At 44.0% G+C, this 21,071-nt stretch overlaps 1 protein-coding gene across 1 annotated transcript in view; it reads right to left on the reverse strand.

Annotated features, from left to right (window-relative positions):
• The window catches only part of LOC138439218 (ATP-dependent translocase ABCB1-like), a 48,747-nt gene that overhangs the window by 21,945 nt on the left and 5,731 nt on the right, over positions 1-21,071 (reverse strand). Inside the window, 5 exon segments of the mRNA XM_069587697.1 lie at positions 6,582-6,782; positions 12,925-13,008; positions 16,183-16,260; positions 19,497-19,604; positions 20,801-20,947. Coding sequence (XP_069443798.1) covers positions 6,582-6,782; positions 12,925-13,008; positions 16,183-16,260; positions 19,497-19,604; positions 20,801-20,947 — 618 coding nt within the window.

The raw sequence follows: 21,071 nt of genomic DNA on the forward strand, positions 1-21,071 counted from the left end.
ATCTCCTTCAGAATGGACTGGTTGGATCTCCTTGCAGTCCAAGGGTCTCTCAGGAGTCTTCTCTAACACCACAGTTTAAAAGCATTAATTCTTCGGTGCTCAGCTTTCCTCACAGTCCAACTCTCACATCTATACATGACCACTGGAAAAACCATAGCCTTGACTAGACGGACCTTTGTTGGCAAAGTAATGTCTCTGCTGTTCAATATGCTATGTAGGTTGGTCGTAACTTTTCTTCCAAGGAGTAAGCATTTCCACTGTTTCCCCATCTATTTCCCATGAAGTGATGGGACCAGATGCCATGATCTTCGTTTTCTGAATGTTGAGCTTTAAGCCAACTTTTTCACTCTCTTCTTTCACTTTCATCAAGAGGCTTTTGAGTTCCTCTTCACTTTCTGCCATAAGGGTGGTGTAATCTGCATCTCAAGTTTACCATAAGCTACTAACAAATACAGGGAAATGTCCAGATTCAATTTATGTTAAACTATTTTATGCAATTCTTTACATATTATAAAAATTATACTTATTTTAGAAAATACTAACAGTGCAGAAAGCAAAAAGTTAGGAAAAAATCCACCTCCAGTCAAACCCTCAGAGATAATCGTTGGCAGAAATATTTTCATTTATAAGGCTTCAAACAAAAAGCTTTTTTTTTTCACTAGTTAAGAAAATTCAGCAATCTTTAAAACTGTCTGCTGAAAAAAAACCAGACTTTACTGTGAATTTCAATGTAATGATTTTAAGAAATACTTATTTTCTGGGCACATTTTTTCTAATGCCAGTACGTATTGTTTGGTTTGTAACGTCATCACTGTATAGAGTGTGTGGAAAGCCCAATAAAAGTGAGAGTTCATGAGTTACACACCTTGAATAGTGAGTAAAATAATATAATCACTGCACAATCATCTTCATCTTGTCACACAAGAAGAAATTAGGAAAAGGCTTAATTAGTATTCTGCATCCTCACAGCTTCATTTGCTCCAGATTTTACATAGAGACTCAGTAACCACTGTGAGGAGAGAGAAGTTGTAATTCAAGAGGAGGAAATATCAATAGCACTGGGTTTCCCTCAGAAAACATCATGTACTAAATAATTTTTAGGAATGCAAAAAATATGCATACATTTCCTGAAAAACCTCACACTTCTCTTTCTACCCTTGTAGCAACTCAAGTGTGATTACGGCTTTTATTTCTAAAGAAGAAAAAGCATCTATTCTATAAAAATGTTCATTCATGAATAATGTGACAGACATCAATGGGGCAGAGATCACGAGCAGTGTAGAGGTTTTAAGAGCCAGCTCTGAGATCACACAGTCCTGCTCTGCAATCCTGGACCTGATCCGTCCTTCTAAGGGAAACAGCAGATATGCTACTGGTCCCCACCTTAGTAGGGAAGACAGTCATTAATCAATAAACAAATAGGAAAGAAACAGCAAGTGCAGAAAAGTGTCAGGAATGAACTTGAACATCAGGAGAGACCTCTCAGAAGAGCTATGAAGATCAGAGGGAACCAGCTTGGAGTTTTGTAGGAACTGAAAGGAGGCCCATGAGGCCAGGGCAGAGTGGATGAGGCAGACAGCAGTGCAAGACAGGGTCAGAGCAGTCATCATGGGCTGGCTCACGCAGAGTTTCATAATCCAGGGTTGATTTTATTGCCAGTGTGATCAGAAGTCACTAGACGGGTGGAGGTTAGCAAGATCTTATTTGTGTTTATAAGAGATGACTGAGGCCTCTGAGACAAATATAAAAAGCGGACAGACAGACCAATTAGGCTGCTGCTATGTGACTTTGGGTAAGTTACCTGACTCCTCTGAACCCTGAGTTTTATAATCTAACAGGGTAATTCAAAAGGGTTATTGAGAGTATCAAGTGAGAACATGTAGCATTCTTAGCATGATGCCTGGTAAATAATAAACAATCAATAACTGGTAGCCTGAGAGTGACGATCAGATGGGAGCTGACTTACTATTTCATAGACTGGTTGGTTGGAGAAGGCAATGACACTCCACTCCAGTACTCTTGCCTGGAAAATCCCATGGACGGAGGAGCCTGGTAGGCTGTAGTCCATGGGGTTGCTAGGAGTCAGAAACAACTGACCGACTTTACTTTCACTTTTCACTTTCATGCATTGGAGAAGGAAATGGCAACCTGCTCCAGTGTTCTTGCCTGGAGAATCCCAGGGATCGGGGAGCCTGGTGGGCTGCCGTCTATGGGGTCGCACAGAGTTGGACATGACTGAAGCGACTTAGCAGCAGCAGTAGCAGACTGGTTGGTGCAGCAATCACTTCCCCTACCTGCTTTCATGTCTCTCATGAACCACCACTGATTTAGAGCATTTACCTCACTCCCAACCTTTATCCAGAAAACCTGCTAAACTCAAACATATCTGTTTCCATCTGCACCCCTTCACCTGCCCGACTTCCAACAAATTACCAGAGTCTTAAAGCTAACACAACACTTCGACGGAAAACCTGTGGCTTGCAATGAATCAGCTTCTGACTGGTCTTCCTCCTACAAACAACCTGAACCTCCTCTCTGGGGCACTTTGAACACCTCCGTAAACGATGACACCAGAAACAGTAATGCACTTTCTTCATGTGCACGCTTTTCCATCTTCTCATTAGATGAATCAACACCACAGGGGAAAATCCCACAAAGGACAGGGTTAAATGGAGTGACTGGTCACAGGACGGACTGCCTGCCAGGGGCCAACGTCACCTGGGCCTGACCACAGCCAATGTCCGAGGGCCAGCACCATGCTGCTTGACTTCAGGACCAAAGGGAAACCTCACATGAGGACCTTCTCCCCCAGACAATCACCAAGAAGCACTAAAGCTGATCCAAAGAAGTTTCCTGAAGGAATCCCAAGGACACAGGGTACAGAAAGTCAGAGGAGATAGCAGGGAGGCAACGGAAAAAGTGTGAGTGCTGATAACCAACCAAAGGACCCGTTTCATCACCCTTATTGGTGAGCTGCCTGGTCCAGAGACAAAGGACCCAAGGCCACTGGATCTGCCCGGGTCACTGCCTTGACTCTTAGGGACCTTGGAGGGTCCACAGGTAGATGTCACCCTATCCTAGATGGTAGGCCTAGTTCTGAGGGAGCTCGGCTCTGACCACTCATTTCTGCAGTGATACAGATCATGTGATATCAGACTATGCTCCACCATCAGCAGACTCTGTTTTATTTTTTTTAATGGAGGATAACTGCTTTACAATGTTGTGTTGGTTTCCTCTGTACAACAATGTGAATCAGCTCCAAGTGTACGTATACCACCTTCCTTCTGAGCCTCCCGCTTCCCCTCCATCCTACTCATCTAGGTCAGCACAGGGCACTGAGTTGAGTTACCTGTGTTAAACAGCAGCTTCCCACCAGCTATGTATTTTACACATGGTAGTCTGTATACGTCAAAGACCTCTTTGTTTCTTAATTGAGGTACAACTTGGGAGCATGACTGTCTGGGTTTGAATCGTGGCTCTGAAACGTATGAGCTCTAAGGCACTGTGGCATTACCTGCCTGTGCCTCAGCCTCCCCTGCGAAAGGAGGTAATAGAAGAACCTGTCTCACAGGCCACCCTGAGGAGTAGAGCAACTGCCGTATACGCATCTGCTCAAAACAACAACTCCACTCAAAACTCGGTAATAACCTAAGCGAAGAAAGAAGTTGACAAAGAACAGATACATGTGTAACTGAATCACTTTGTTGCACACCTCAAACTAACACAACAGTGTTAATCAACTATACTCCAATATAAAGTAAAACTTTTGGGGAAAAAAAAGGGAGATTCAAAATGCAAATCAAGCAACAATAACAAACAGGCAAGCATGCAACATGCTTCCCGCATCCCCAGCAAAATGCGTTAGGGTGAAGGGTGAACGGGGCTTCCCAGGTGGTTCAGGCAGTGGTAAAGCATTCGCTTGCCAATACAGGAAACAGGAGACACAGGTTTGATCCCCGGGTTGGGAAGACCTCCTGGAGAAGGAAATGACAACCCACTCCAGTTATTCTTGCCTGGGAAATCCCATGGACAGAGGAGCTTCGCAGGCTATAGTCCATGGGGTTGCAAACAGTCGAACATGACTGAGCGACTAACAACAACAACAACAGACAGCAAACACAGATAGCATGAAGGGAGGAGGTGTAATGATGGGGAAAGAGTGATAATATTTTAGCCAGTTAGAGTGAATACCTGTAAGACTTTTCAAGTTTTTTAAAATCTCCCCTCCCCACATCTAATTAAATAGGCCTCCTTTCCTCAATAAAGCAACTCTGGAGAAAGGGGAAGGAAGGAGAAAAAGTGATATGAAGTGTTCTAGTTTCATTCTTTTACAAGTGGTTGACCAGTTTTCCCAGCACCACTTGTTAACGAGATTGCCTTTAATCCATTGTATATTCTTGCCTCTTTTGTCAAAGATAAGGTGTCTATAGGTGTGTGGATTTATCTCTGGGCTTTCTATTTTGTTCCATTGATCTATATTTCTGTCTTTGTGCCAGTACCATACTGTCTTGATGACTGCGGCTTTGTAGTAGAGCCTGAAGTCAGACAGGTTGATTCCTCCAGTTCCATTCTTCTTTCTCAAGATTGCTTTGGCTATTCGAGGTTTTTTGTATTTCCATACAAATTATGAAATTAAACTCAAAATGTATTGAAGATCTAAACATAAGACCAGAAACTATAAAACTCCTAGAGGAGAACATAGGCAAAACACTCTCCGACATACATCACAGCAGGATCCTCTATGACCCACCTCCCAGAATATTGGAAATAAAACCAAAAATAAACAAATGGGACCTAATTAAAATTAAAAGCTTCTGCACAATAAAGGAAACTATAAGCAAAGCGAAAAGACAGCCTTCAGAATGGGAGTAAATAATAGCAAACGAAGCAATGGACAAAGAACTAATCTCAAAAATATACAAGCAACTCCTGCAGCTCAATTCCAGAAAAATAAACGACCTAATCAAATAATGGGCCAAAGAACTAAATAGACATTTCTCCAAAGAAGACATACGGATGGCTAACAAACACATGAAAAGATGCTCAACATCACTCATTATCAGAGAAATGCAAATCAAAACCACAATGAGGTACCATTTCACGCCAGTCAGAATGGCTGTGATCCAAAAGTCTACAAGCAATAAATGCTGGAGAGGGTGTGGAGAAAAGGGAACCCTCTTACACTGTTGGTGGGAATGCAAACTAGTACAGCCACTATGGAGAACAGTGTGGAGATTCCTTAAAAACTGCAAACAGAACTGCCTTATGACCCAGCAATCCCACTGCTGGGCATACACACCAAGAAAACCAGAACTGAAAGAGACACATGTACCCCAATGTTCATTGCAGCACTGTTTATAATAGCCAGGACATGGAAGCAACCTAGATGTCCATCAGCAGATGAATGGATAAGAAAGCTGTGGTATATATACATAATGGAGTATTACTCAGCCATTAAAAAGAATATATTTGAATCAGTTCTAATGAGGTAGATGAAACTGGAGCTGATTATACAGAGTGAAGTAAGCCAGAAAGAAAAACACCAATACTGTATACTAATGCATATATATGGAATTTAGAAAGATGGTAATGATAACCCTGTATGCAAGACAGCAAAAGAGACACAGATGTATAGAACAGTCTTTTGGACTCATTGGGAGAGGGAGCGGGTGGGATGATTCGGGGGAATGTCATGGAAATATGTATAATATATAAGAAACGAATCACCAGTCCAGGTTCGATGCTTGGGGCTGGTGCACTGAGATGACCCAGAATGATGGTATGGGGAGGGAGGTGGGAGGGGGGGTTCAGGATGGGGAACACGTGTATGCCGATGGTGGATTCATGTTGATGTGTGGCAGAACCAATACAATAGTGTAAAGTAATTAGCCTCCAATTAAAATAAATAAATTTAAATTTAAAAAAAAGTGATATGAAAACAATTGTCTGTAACTAGAAAAGTCCACGGAGAAGGCAATGGCAACCCACTCCACTACTCTTGCCTGGAAAATCCCATGGACGGAGGAGCCTGGTAGGCTGCAGTCCATGGGGTCGCTAGGAGTCAGACATGACTTAGCGACTTCACTTTCACTTTTATGCACTGGAGAAGGAAGCAGCAACCCCACTCCAGTGTTCTTGCCTGGAGAATCTCAGGGACAGAGGAGCCTAGTGGGCTGCTGTCTATGGGGTCACACAGAGTCGGGTGACTGAAGCGACTTAGCAGCAGCAGTAGAAAAGTCCAACAAAATGAGTCTTCAGTCTGTGAGTCTAAGAATTGGTTTTGCTACTTTTCTTCAGTTTGCAATCTGCTGAGTAAGTGTCAAATAAGACTGCTTTGGTGGTCCAGTGGTTAAGACCCCTGTGCTCCTAATGCTGGGGGCCAAGGTTCAATCCCTGGTCCAGGGACTAAGATCCCACATACTGCAACTAAGTTCACAGGCCACAACGAAGACTCAGCACAGCCAAATAAACAAAAACCAAAGCCATCCTCAGAGCATAGAAAGTAGCCATGACTAACAGAACAACACTGCTTAGAATATTTTACTCTACCCAGGTCAGAAATTTTATCTCATTTGACTCACCTTCCCAGCACCTTCCAGCTCTTTCTTATCTTTCAGGGCTTGTCCAGACAGCATTTTCATTTCAATAACTCCTGCTACTGCAAGGATGGGTACAATTGCTAACAGAAGTGTTAACTGCCAGCCATAGATGAGGGATATGATAATGCCTGTGCCAAGATTTGCAATATTCTGGGTAATTACAGCAAGCCTGGAACCTATAGCCTGCAAAACGAACAGAAAACACTGTTAGAGAGACACCTCCCGATCATCTCTAAAGTTCATGCTTATGTATTTCTTAGTGATTATGAAAATTCAGCTTTGTGAAAATCTCATCTCCCCGGTTATGAGCTAATAAGTTAGTAGTAAAAGTTTACATGTAACTTTATTTGGTTTCCCAGATGAGGATTTCCATGACTTCAGAATAAATACTGAAAGTAGATCAATAATTCAGAATTCAATTACATATTTCTATCTCATTTGTTTTTTAATACCACTAAACTTTTCATTAAACAATGACACCATGATCCCTAAAGCAAACTCTGCAAATTAGCAAGATAAAATAGTCTGACAATTACTTTCAACTGCGACTGTTGGAAACTTCCAATGTTAGATGCATAACTACCCATAATTTAAGCCTAATATTGAACCATATTTTGTGGCTTATTTGAGATGCTTATTGTGTTTAGAGGGCTTCCCAGGTGGTAGAGTGGTCAAGAATCCACCTGCCAATGCAGGAGAGGCAGGTTTCACCCCTGGGTCAGGAAGGTACCCTGGAGTAGGAAATGGCAACCCACTCCAATATCCTTGCCTGGAGAATCCCATGGACAGAGGAGCCTGGTGAGCTACAGTCCATGGGGTCTCAAAAGAGTTGGACACGACTAAGGTAGAGCTAGAGAGACTGTGTCCAAAAAAAAATACCCAGAGCTGAATGTTATGAAATTTAAATTTACAATACTAAGCAGACATCAGAACCTTCAGTTTACATGCCAGAAGGAGCCTGAAGCATAACTGTCAGAAGCTTTCAGTTATTTCCAACTGAAAAGTCAGAAGTCAAAATACAAAGTCAATTTGCTTCACTACTCTACACTTCCCTCCCTTACCCTGGAAACACCTCATAACCTCAAGCCTTTCCAAATTCCTGCTCTGGCCCATGTCTTATCAACTCTCGAAATTTCCTCTGCCTGAGTGGGGCCATTCTAAGGGAAAGATTAATGATGGAGAACAGTCTAGAATGGTCATTTCCTCCTCTGGGGCCTTGGTCAAATTTTTTCCAACCCCAAAATGACTAGGTACACTGATTAATAACCAAAGCTTCTGGCGGCTCTGAGTTTTAAGACAAATTCTTTCCAAGCCCCCTGCCTCAATGTCAACCTTCTGACATCATTTGAAACTTATGTTGGTATAAACACCAAACCAGTAACTAGGGGGAAACAGTATTTAAAAACTACCAATAGCTCTATAATTAAATTCTATACCAAGGAATTGCACCAGGGCTGCAAGAAACGGCATTTATTTTTATCTGATGCCATCACTGAGCTTATATAAAGGGAGGGTTAGCCGTATCTGGCATAAGTCAGAGCGGAGCGGCCTTTCAAATCAGCTCTGTATTTGCACATTTTCAATTTCAAAGTCAAGGGTTATAATCTGAAAAGAGTCTGTGGCACAGGCAAGATGGAGACTGTTCCTTTTCCAGTATCCACAAACCCTACTCAGAACTCATTTCACACAGCACCCGACTGCAAGAAGCACTCAGAATATACCCCAAGTTCACAGCAGATAAATTACTCCAGTACCTAAGCTTTCATATACATACATGTTTCACTGAGGATGGCAGCCAAGGCCACAGAAATGAGTAAAATGGATCAAAGATGCTTCATGAAAGATGATCCAAAAAGCCTAGAACCTTAAGCTGGCGGGGAAGTAAGCCCCTTGGCATAGTATGATTAAATGCTTCCGGTGACATTGCCCTGGTTACTGTTCTTTATTCTAATGACACATTCACCATCCCAGTATCTATTCTTCATACAGAAAAAGAGTCTCTAGAACACTCCAAGGGAGAGCATAGATTACTAGAAGCCAGAAATTTTTCATTTCAGCAGTGAGGAGGAGGGCAGGTAACATTCTAACGCCAGAGCCCAAGAGTGAAACAAGTTTAGGGCAAAAATGCTCTAATATCTGAAACTCACTAAGTCTCTCACTGAAATCTCCCCACCCCCCTATGCACATTTTTCTAACCACTTTTTCCGGTCTCTCCCTTCCCTGTTATTTATTTCCTCCTCAGATCACCATCATATCGCTTGAAACCCAATTTTAAAATATGTGTGTTTACTAGGAAAAAAAAAGGCTATTTCCCAAACCTCCTTTTGAAATTAAGAACATTTCATCTTTCTCTCATCCCTCTTCTCCAGAAATTTTCTTTCTAAAATAGCTTCTTTTGACTTCTATGCGGCTCTTATTTGCTTTTTTCCTCAAAATTCTAACCCTTCTATGAAAATTAAACAGCCCATCATTTCATAGGCAAAATGTTGAGACTTTTGAAAGAAAATAAAAGTTTTCTTCTGATTTATGATTAGCAGGATTAAGCAAGCTACTTACTCAAAAATATCAATACCTTGGAGAAAATCATTGATGGTGAAGTTAAATATGAAAAAATTAGATGAACATCATTACTAACTATATACACACAGACTTGAGTTTGCCCTGTTTTATGTGGCAATGATTTTTGACAGCATTGCTTGCCTAACATATTTATATATATATAAATTATACTACTTCCTACTGTAAAATAGATACACACATGCATATGTATATGTATGTGTATGTATTCACTTTTCGAGCATGCTCAGTCGTGTCCAACTCTCTGCAACCCCATGGACTGTAGCCCGACAGGCTCCTCTGTCCATGGACTTTTCCAGCCAAGAAAACTGGAGTGGGCTGCCATTTCCTCCTCCAGTGGATCTTCCCGATCCAGGGATCGAACCCGTATCTCTTGCATTTCCTCCATAGAAGGCAGATTCTTGGCCACTTGGGCCACCTGGGGAGCCCCGTGTGTGTATGTATGTGTATACATTTATACAAATACAGCACACATATCCACCATCATAGGCAGGTCAGTTGGTGGCATGGAGGGGATTCAACTGTCCTCTCTCAGCCAATTTGTGACAACAGCTATTCTGAGCTTCCTGGTTCTGGTGAAGCGCCCCTATCTTCTTGCCTCCTCTTCCCTGGTCTCTTTCAGCCACTGCTTTACCCTCTGGAGAACAGTTCTGACTCAGAGTGGCTCCTGCTGCTGGGGGCGTGACAGTGGGAGTTGGGGACGCCTTTGGGGAAACAAGCGAGAAGCTCTAGACGGCCGACCCCAACAGGCAATTAGACAGAATGGAGTTCCTGGACGTGGCCAAGGGCCCCGCCAACAACACTGCAGAGGAGAAGGACTGAGCACAGTTCTACAAAGACAGGAAAGGCCTGACTCCAGAGGAATTTATGAAAGCTTGACTCCAGAGGAATTTATGAAGGCCTGACCACCAGCACAGCATCCAGGCAGCATCTGCTCAATGTTAGGCTGCAAGGGACAGAATTAGTGGGCTTCCTCCAGGATGAGTCCTCCACACCAGACAGGATGTGGGGCATGTGTGTCGGTGGGAAGCACCTGAACACATGTGGCAATGTCTCTGTGAAAGAGACACTGAAGTTATGGAAGCAAAGTTTAGCTAGGGAATACTGGCTTTAGGAAACTTCAGGACACAATTTGTCCCCAGAGATCATTATCCCCAGGAATTGCCCTTCCAAGGAGCCAGCACAATAGATTAACCCCAAGCTTGTGGACAGATCCTCATGCTAATTTATTTATTGTCATTTTATATTTTGAAAGTTATTAGTATTTGCACTTATGAAATTTTAGTCTTTTTTTTTCTACTGGAGGATAACTGCTTTACAATGTTGTGTTCATTTCTACTGTACAATGTGAATCAGCTATCATCTTATGCTAGCTTAAATTAAAAATAAAGTAGAGTAATACATTACATCTTCTTCTACCTACCACCCCATTTCCCTGCCCCACTTACCAGAAAGTCTTACAACACTGTACAATGTATGCTTGTCTTGCATGCTTATCAGCAGGATTTGAGACCCTAGACTGCTCTCTCCTTAAAATGCTTTCTCATGTTGTTCTAGGATACTGCCCATCTCCCTCAACAGCCAAGAATTCTTGCTCTTCTTTGCTGGGTCATCCTCGTAGCTGAGCTCAGACTATGCTGTTTTCTCTATCACCCATGCTCCCTTGGCTATCTCCTCCTGACTTGTGGCTTTAAAAGCCACCCATGGGATGAAAAATCTCCTAATGTTTATTTCCAGACATTTCTGTTAACCTCCAGGCTTGCAAACCTATTTGCCATCAGGACATCTCCCATCTACTGTGGGCATCTCACATGCACCATGTCCCAAACACAACCCTTTTCACAGGTTTCTGGTTTCATTAAAAAGTAATTCCATTTCTTCAGTTGCGCAGATCCAAAATTTTGGAGTCATCCTTAAATCTCCTTTTTCTTATATCTCATAACCACATTCAGCCACTCAACAAATTCTGTTGGCTATTTCTTCAAACTATACCCAATTTGATTTTGTCATCACTTTCACTATGACTATCCTAGTCTAAAACACTATCTTCCCTCCCCCTGGATTACTGCAATAATCTCTCTGCCTCTCCCTGGCCCCTTTAGCCTATTCACACAGCAGTCTTCAGAATTTTCAGATCATGTACCTACTATGTTCAAAACTCGACAATGGTTTCTCATATAGTTTCCGATATGCTGTTGATCTCAACTTACAACATTTCCTTTCACTCCTTTTATTCCCAACTATACTATCTTCCTTGCTGTTTTAGGACCAGTTGTGGAAATACAGGCTCCAGGAGCCTCAGGGGCTTTGCACTTGCTGATTTCTGTTAGAGAACATGCCAGTCTAGACATCTACAGGGCTAGCAACTTTCCTTCCTTCATGCCTCTTGAGTACGTCACCATACCACTGAGACTGAGGCCCTCCTTCCCCACCATGCCCTAACAGCGTATCCTGCAGCCATTTTTCCCATAGCACTTACGACAATCTGACATCCTGTGAGGACTTCATAAGGGCAACATTATTGTCTGTTGAGGAAGTTCAAAGTTATTTCAAGTGATGTTTACATTCTGTTCTATTAGATTCTGTACAGTTTGACCTAAACCTCAATCTCTCTTGATGTGTTTGCTTTAAGCAAAGAGATCTGTATTAAAATAACAATGCCTAAGATTTTATTGTGATTTTATAACTCTGTATGCGCTTTCACATTCATAACTGAATTTATCCTTACAGAAGCCCCATGTATTAGTTAAAAGAAATGTAATCATAGTACTCTTACAGAAAGATTAAAAGCTAAAGATTGATACAGTTCAAGGGAGGTAAAGACGTAGCAGAGATCACATGCTCCCCCCGCCCAAATTCCACATTATCCTGTGGATTTTTGTCATAAACAGACCAGGTGGCACTAGTGGTGCAGAACCTGCCTGCCACTGCAGGAGACATAACAGACGTGGGCTCAGTCCCTGGGTCAGGAAGATCCCCTGGAGGAGGGCACGGAAACCTGCTCCAGTGTTCTTGCCTGGAGAATCCTCATGGACAGAGGAGCCTGGTGGGCCACAGTCCATAGAGTCGCAAAGACTCAGACACGACTGAAGCAACTCGGCTGCACACATGGTACAGTTAAAGAAAAGACTGTCACTTTACCCACCAATCAAAACCTGCTGGTTTAACAGTTTCTAGTTATATTAATTAAAGAGATTCATGCAGCAGCAGAATTTAAGTTTTACAGTCTGACAGAATTGTTCCTTTTACCCTTATTTTAATTTTTTCATACTCTTCATTTCTTTCAACCTTTGTCTAGATTTTCTTCCCTCCCTTCTGAATTCAGTGCCCCTAAACTTTCTTACAGCAACTACACACACTTATTTTCAGTAGCAATTACAATTTTCTGGGGATTAGCAAAGCATTAAAACAGACTGAAAAGATAAAATAAAAAAAAGACTGGGCTTGCATGATACACTGATAAACACTTCCTTTTTAAGTAATTATCCTTCTACATGTATTTAGATAATAGCATGAATAAGATGAAAAATAACAAACAAAGCTCAAAAGTTATCACTATTATAGTGATACAGCATATGATATTTAAATAGATAATATTATTTTCTGTAAGGCACATGATATATTGCATAGGTTAAAGGTTTGACATTTTCTAAATGATGATGAGAATTAACTGTAGGGAGAGAATTAGTTTCATGCTCAAATTCTAAATGGCCCATTAGGACAATCAGCAGAAAGGAGGCTGTCATACCCCTTTAACTTGAGAGGCGTCATTGGCAAGCCTGGTCGTCAGTGCTCCCGTGGTGTTTTTAGGGTCATCGAACCAGCTCACATCCTGTGGCAGAGAAACTCATTTCATTATCTTAAAGCCTGATGCATGAGACCTTCAGCTCAAGAGCACTGATAGGGTGCCCTTATCTCCTACATTAAGCACTTAGGATTTGACACTGAGTAGATAAGAAAGGGACTTAATAAAGTCATAAAGAGATTATCTCTCAAAAAAATTCTGAGTGTCTACTCTGTTCCAAACATACTTGCTAAATGTTGGACCTATTCAACACTGAACAAAAATGACAGAGTTGCTGCTTTCATGAAGCCCAGATTCCAGGGACAGAAGCCACAAATTAATATACACCATGCCAAGGGGTAATAAATGCTAGAAGAAAAACAGAATGGGGTAAGAAGGGAAAAAAAGTTGGCGGAGGCACCATTTTATAGATTGGGGAGGTGAGAGAGAAGGCCTTGCTCAGGTGACCTTTGAGCAGAGACCTGAGTACAGAGAGATGAGAGTATCTGGACAAGGAAAGAACAGCACGTGCAAAAGCCCCGAGGCAGAGGCATTTCTGATCCGCTCACATACAAGCAAGAAAGTGTAAATGTGGTCACCAGCCTTAAAAGCACCTCTATGTAAATGTGCAGAAGCTGCCTCTTCTGTACAGACAGAAGACATCCATTCTCACTGGGCTCTCCCTCTTCCCTACCCCCATATCCACTTACGTCAGCCAATGTGTAGAGAGTAGACTGTGTATGGGGAATGAGGTGAAGCTCTAGGAGATGAGGTCTGGGGAGGTAGAGGGGACACAGAGTTTGTGACTTTACTGGCAAATGCAAAGATTCCAGATTTGGGGAATTCCCTGGTGGTCCAGTGGCTAGGACTCCATGCTTTCACTGCTGAGGACCCAGGTTCAATCCCTGGTCAGGGAACTAAGATCCCACAAGCTGTATCACATGGACAAAAAAAAAAAAAAAAAAAACACCAAACAAGATTCCAGATTTTACCCTGAGAGATATGGGCAGCTTTCAGCAGCTTTTAAGCAGAGGGATGTGATTTAACTTTTATCTTGGAAGAATGATTTTGGTTCTTGGGCAATGAACCTAGTGGACTAGGATAAGGATTGAGGCAGTGAGATGGGTTAGGAGGTTGTTGTAATATCGGACAGAGAAGAGGAGACAAGGACAACTCCTAGGACTGTAACCTGAGCAACTGGCAGAATGGAGGGGCCATTTACTGATATTGGGGTCTAGGGGTCGCTAAGAGTTGGACATGACTGAGTGACTTTATTTTCGCTTTTTACTTTCACGCATTGGAAAAGGAAATGGCAACCCACTCCAGTATTCTTGCCTGGAGAATCCCAGGGATGGGGGAGCCTGGTGGGCTGCCATCTATGGTTCACACAGAGTCGGACATGACTAAAGCGACTTAGCAGCAGCAGCAGCAGGTAAGGAGTGGGAGAAGGCAATGGCAACCCACTCCAGTTCTCTTGCCTGGCAAATCCCATGGACGGAGAAGCATGGTAGGCTGCAGTCCATGCGGTCGCTAGGAGTCAGACATGACTGAGTGACTTCACTTTCACTTTTCACTTTCATGCACTGGAGAAGGAAATGGCAACCCACTCCAGTGTTCTTGCCTGGAGAATCCCAGGGACGGGGGAGCCTGGTGGGCTGCCGTCTGTGGGGTCGCACAGAGTCGGAAACGACTGAAGCGACTTAGCAGCAGCAGCAGGTAAGGAGTAAGCCCTTTGGCAAAGGGTGGGAGGGGTGTCCAAAGCTCAGTTGGTATGAAATTCTTAATAGACATTCAAATAAAGAAGTCAAATAAACAGCTGACTATGGTTTATGGCCGAATAAATGAATTGGGTTTAAAAAAAATCAAAGAAATCTAGATTAAAGTTTAACATTCAACATAAAACAGGACTTTATTTATAAAACCACTTACACTTTTAAATACAAAAATACTAAAAATACTGTGAGTTTGAAGTCTCAGTTTGTATCTGTTACAAAAATAACTAAGGTCATAAGAAGTTATCTCAACTGTGATTTGCAGTTAAAGCAGTGTTTATCAAATATTCAAGAAAAAACTAATTATAATGCATTATAATTTATTATAGGACATATCCATTTGCTTTTTAAAAATTGTTAAGTGCTTAAGTGTCTCCCCCATTGGAACATAACTGCCGTGTATACAGGCACCACTCTGACTTGAAGACCTTACAATACCTAGTATATCATGCCTTGTAAGCAGAAGGCACTTAATGCATGATGGCTAGACTGAATAATTGTCGAAGAGGGTATGACACAAATCCTCAGCTCAAATCCAAAGTATAAGGGGCCTAGGAGTTGGCCTACGGCCTGGCTGGGGAATGGGGCATTTAGCCCTGGGCCCAAGCCCTGAGTCTAATTCAGATCTTTCTGACTGAAAATCCTGACAAGAGGCCCTACACCAAACAGTGCTCTCTGACTCCCTGGACTTGGTCCTGGCTCTGTCAGTCCCAAGCCAGCAATCCCCATAATCAGTCTTGTTTTTAAGCGGCCGGGGGTCACCATGCTTTGAGCCAGGGTTCAAATCCCGCCCCATCCCCCCAGGTGTATCTGAGGCATTCTGGTGAAGTATCACTGTATTAGTGATTTTTAAATGGAAAGTTACAAAGTCACAGACAAAATGTGCGTGATTGTTAAGGACACATTCCCCTTTGCACTGATCTGCTTTGAGTGACATGTCTAGGACCCCCCTCCCCCTTCCCCTAAGCAAACATTCACATCCATGTGCTGTCAGGGCCTGGAGGGTGCCCAGTGGGGGGGACCTAAGTCACTATCTGCTAGGAACAGTGCAGCTTGAACGAGCCTATCAGTCAAGCCCCAGCACAGAAACCAAGCAGCACCAAGTGGGCCACGGGGCTGACTTTTGACCTGTGGAAAGAAAGGGTTCAGAGGGCACTTCTTGGCAGGAATAAACATGAGCATCACGGGTCTCCCGGGGAGAGAAGGAAAGAAAGAGTGGAGAGGGATGTAGGGGCACAGAAGATCACTTCCATCACCTCCGCCTACAGCTGCTGAGGCGGAGGGCGGAGGGGAGCCTGCCTGGGAGACGCCATCTGGCTCGCGGGGACCCTGGTCCCGAGCCCATCCCCGGCAGAGCACCCCGGGCTCACTCTGCGGCACCGACAGCAATCCCGCCGCCTCCCCACAGGGCACAGTGCACACCCCCGGGCGCCATCCCCGGCAGGCCTACCTGTCTCAGCATCGACCTGAAAACCAGGTACCGCAGCCGCCTGGTGAGGATCTCGCCCGCTTTGCCGAACGTGAAGCCCTGTGGAGAGGGACACGCCACAGGGAGAAGGCTGGTCAGAAGCCCGGCCGCCGCCGACACCAGGGAAAGGGACGTGGGGTCAGCGCCGGGGCAGGACACAAAGCCGGAAAGCCCGGTTTCAAGGCTTGGCGGCTCTGCTTCTCAAACAGCGACCACAAGCGAGGCGCGCCACCGGCAGAGTTGGGAGGATCTGGTTTTGAAATCGACACTGCCGCTCCCCAACCAGCCGGCGGGCCCATCGCGGATCTACAAGGAAGTGGTTCCTGTCTCCCTTCCCACTCCCGCTTCTCTCTCTCAGCAACCAGGGCCTGCCACCGAGGAAGCTGGGGAGTTGTTCCCAAGGCAAGGGAATTCGACTCTAACCCAGGGGTTTATATTATGAATCATCCCCAGCAGGAAATTTGTGAGAGTGAATGAGGGTGGGGGATGGCGGGCACTGGTCACAATTACACCAGACCTGAGGTACAACCTGGAAAAACAGGAATCTGCAGCCCCTCCAGCCATAAAAGATGCAGACACAAAGATGTCAAACGCTTTGTTTCCAAGTTAAAAGAAAAGCCAAAGTCTAGGAGAGAAACAGGCCGGAAAGGAAGCTTACTGGAGAGAGTTTTCTGCACTGATCTCCCGCTTTCCTGAATGATATGACTTATGCCTGGGAGGAGAGAAGAGCGTAAGACGTGATTGTGCGGCCATGCAGGGCCACATCTGGGGAGGAAGGAGGACAGACCCTCGTCTCAGGAGCCTGGCGATATATAGGGCCAGACTGAGGCACTGCGCCACTTTCTCTCTGGAGCTCCGGGAAGGGGAGGTTCACAGATGGAGCCTGCCACACAGCGGCCCAGGGAGAGCAGAGTGGAACTGGCTGGATGGTGCATTGGAGGAAGGGAAGCCCTAGTAAGAGCCCAGAGTCTCCTGCCGCATCCGAGACATGACGGAAGGCAACCTAGCTCCTCCACACTCCCAGGGGGCAGGCTAGACATCATCGAGAGAGAGAGAGAAGAAACACATGGTCCTGATCAAGGGGGACAGCCAGGCTGGACCGTGTAACTGCAGGCCACCAGCCCCTCTGGTCACCAGTGTGAAGCAGGGGGCAGGGGAGGTACACAGACCAGCGCCCCCCACCCAGTGCTGCAATGCTGCGTACCCTCTGCTAATACACACCAAGCCAGGGACAAGGGGGAGAGAAAGAGACCCTGGATTAACTGAGCTGAAGCCCTCCATTACCAAAATGATTAACCTTACTAGGAAGTAGCCAGATGAAGGTTTCTGCTTTAAACTGAATGAAACCTGAACTATCCTGCCCACTATGAGAATACTACTCCTGTCATTTGGTTGAGAACTAGCCAGTGATAAGTATGTCAGGAACATTCTCTCTACAAGTCCTCAGGACAAACCTATAATTACCACTTTACAGAAGAAATGGAGGTTGAGGGAGGCTGGGAAGTGGCCAGAGGCTACAGTTCTAAGGTGGCAGAGCTGGAATCTGATGCGCATCTAAGAGAATCTTGACCAGAATGAGCACCCAGAGCCTGGGCTGTAATCCCCCATGAGCTCCTTCCTTGCTTTGCTAAATGAGGGGCATCTAACACCATGTTCTAATACCATTAGAATAGGCTGGCACAGTGCTACCTCTGCACTTCAGAGGTCCTGGGATTCAGAGCCTTAGTTCTCCCCTCGGTTTGCCAGGCAAGCCAGGCTCCACTCTCCCTGGGTATCACTGTGTGACAAAGGTACCACTCTGTCTACCTTTGCATCACCAGTTCAGATTTCCAGCTCAAAGCCTATCATGCTCCAAACTCCTTAACCAACTGCACCCTCAGCAACCTCTACATTTTCCCAACTTCTCTGGCATTAATACTTGGTATGACAATCTTGCATACAAGTTAAGAGTGTCACATTTATTCTAATATGATCAGATTCCCCAAAGAGACTTGAAGGACTCAGTAACAAAAGATTCTGGGGTTTGCGATCTCCTATCATGTCCAGAAAAATGTCCTGTCTATTGAAAATATATTAACATGCTCACATCATGCAAAATAAAGAGATCTATTGAGAGTTCTATCTTAAAAAATTACATGTGACAAACCACTCATTCTAGAGAAGGAAATGGCAACCCACTCCAGTATTCTTGCCTAGAGAATCCCACGGACAGAGGAGCCTGGAGGGCTGCTGTCCATAGGGTCGCAGAGAGTTAGACACGACTGAAGTGACTCAGCATGCATGCATGCATTGGAGAAGGAAATGGCAACCCACTCCATTATTCTTACCTGGAGAATCCCAGAGACAGAGGAGCCTGGTGAGCTGTCATCTACGAGGTCACACAGAGTCAGACACGACTGAAGCAACTTAGCAGCAGCAGCAGCAGGAACCACTCATTCATTTAATAAGTGATTATGTTTATAATAATCTCACACACAACTAGGAATTTACCTCTTTTCATCATCAAGAGTCAGCTACCATTATCCCCATTTTAACACATGAGGGAACTGAGGCTTACACAGTTTCAGTTATTTACTTGCCCAAGGACACAAATTAGGAACTGGTGCAACTCATACCTGACCCTACACCTAACACCAAAGCCCATACTGCCTTACCATGTGGAGCTTCTAGAGTGCTTAAACTCCTGGCAATTTCATTTCAGCCAAATGATCTGCAATCTGTAAAATCTGACACTTTACATATGCTTACTACACTTTTTGTTTGAAGACTGACATTCTTCCGTCATTAGAAAAGATTTCTTCTTCTTCAGGAAAAGGATGACAAACTCTTCAAATATTTTTGAAATCAGCATGACTGGCTTGTGGGGCTCTAAGGTTTGTTCTTGCTTTTAGAACACTGGAAGATACTTGAGTGTCAGAACTGGATGGCAGTACTTATATACCCAAACATGTGTCCACAGCTCCCCTAGATTCCATTTCTAAGACCCCTGCTTTTACTTCCAATCACTGTGTTAGATCAAACACTCTCCGTTCCCTCTGACTTCATGAACATTTAAAGTCAGGGGAGAAGGTGGGGAGAAGGAAGGAAGCAAGGGTTCCTTCCCTTGGGGTGTAAGAGGAAGCCAGAGTAAGCAAACATCTTTGATTTAAGTCAAGGAAACTGACTGCTAAGAGCCCAGTGACTAAGAGAGCGACTCTGCTCAACAGCAAATCACACAGATGTTTAATAAATTCCCCCAGTTGGGTAATGATACAGTTCTCCAAATGGAAAAAAAAGGTGAAAATGTAGACACTTACCTGAAGGGAAAATGTAATAAAAGAAATAATTCCAAGGATTAGAAACAACAGTGAAAACAAGTTACTTTTCTGTCGTTTGGTTTTGTCATCCTCATCTCTGGTGAAGATCTGGCAAAAGAAAATATTTAAGGGTTTCAGTACCACTGAAGAAATCATTCAAAGTCTGACCCATGTTACATCGAGTTACAGTATTTGGGGTCAAGAGGGCCTTAGCATGTGGAGCTCAGGCAGGCTTCCCTAAGGCCAGACTTAAATGCGGCAGCACCGTGCCTTCCCTGGGGGCCAGGGCCTGTCATTCATTCACTAATCCATCCAAGTCTTTCTCCGCTCACACTCCTTCTTGAAGTAATGGGTGCTTCAGGCCAGCACCAAACCCACTACCGCAGAACTGGGGACAGACACTCTTCTATTCCTGTGATGGAGACTACACTGTATGGCAGTCTGTTGTTTCACACGGGACATTTCCAACTGTCCCCAGGTGTCTGGAGACACATCTGCTGATGCGGTTTTGGTGAGCTCAGGAGGTGAGCTCATATATTCAGCCCAGGTCTCTCTGAAGAAAGGATGCTTCTTTAGCCAGTCTTCTTTGTAGGGTGGCCTGTTAGACAGTGGGCAACTAGAGCCAGCTCACCCGGAACCACACTCGGAGACCTTGGTTAAAAGAGCTAAACAGGATGCCTTGGGCTCAAAAAGCAGGGCAGAGAACAACCACTTCACAGGGAAAGAAACCCATCTTCCTTCACACTGGGCCAAAATCTGACTTGTGAGACTGTAACTTTATGGTTGAAAATGACATCATGAAAAGTAGGTGCGACCAGTATCTGTCAACCTGAATCTTTTCAAGCCATCCCATTTGTTTTCCTCTTAATACGTGGGACGGACATCCCACAGAGGCCAAGTGCTCAGCCTCATCACGTCCTGACAAGCACACGAATCAGAGAGTGGCTCTCCCTTGAGCTGGTGTGATGAACACGTAAGGAAGCCTCTCTGTACACGAGTCACAGAACTATTGCTCAGGTTGACTCAGAGTCCAGCGATGGCAGGTAGGGGACAGTAGCCTAGTCAGTTTTATGGACTGTTTTCCAGGATCTCATTCCCAGCGCCCTAGGGTAGAAACCAAGTGCCACGACAAAGGAAGCTTTCAATCAGTTTTCCTATCACAAATAAAACTTCTACATCTTCAAGCTGTTACATGAAGGTGCAATATATGTTTTTGTGGCTTTTATATAAATTTACAATTACAAACAGTTCATTCTTTAGTCAGGACTCACAGGTAAGTCCCCAAAATGAACAAAAACACTTACTCCTATCATCCTTGAAAGTGTGACTGACAATGCTGGTTTCAGACCTCCATTTATAATGGCGCAAAATACACCAACCACAAAATAAGGCCATTCAGTTATATTCAGCTTCAGAATCCTCCAAAAGGAAACGGGAGGTACACTTTCATCCTGGAGAACACAAAATATTACAACAAACTCGTTAGGAAAATAACTGATCTTAATGGATTGAACTGACATACAGTTCTTCTGTATGCACAAGTTTTTAAGCAAATATATCTTATTCCTGCTTCCT

Source organism: Ovis canadensis, chromosome 4 (assembly GCF_042477335.2).
Source record: "Ovis canadensis isolate MfBH-ARS-UI-01 breed Bighorn chromosome 4, ARS-UI_OviCan_v2, whole genome shotgun sequence".
NCBI classification, from domain to species: domain Eukaryota; kingdom Metazoa; phylum Chordata; class Mammalia; order Artiodactyla; family Bovidae; genus Ovis; species Ovis canadensis.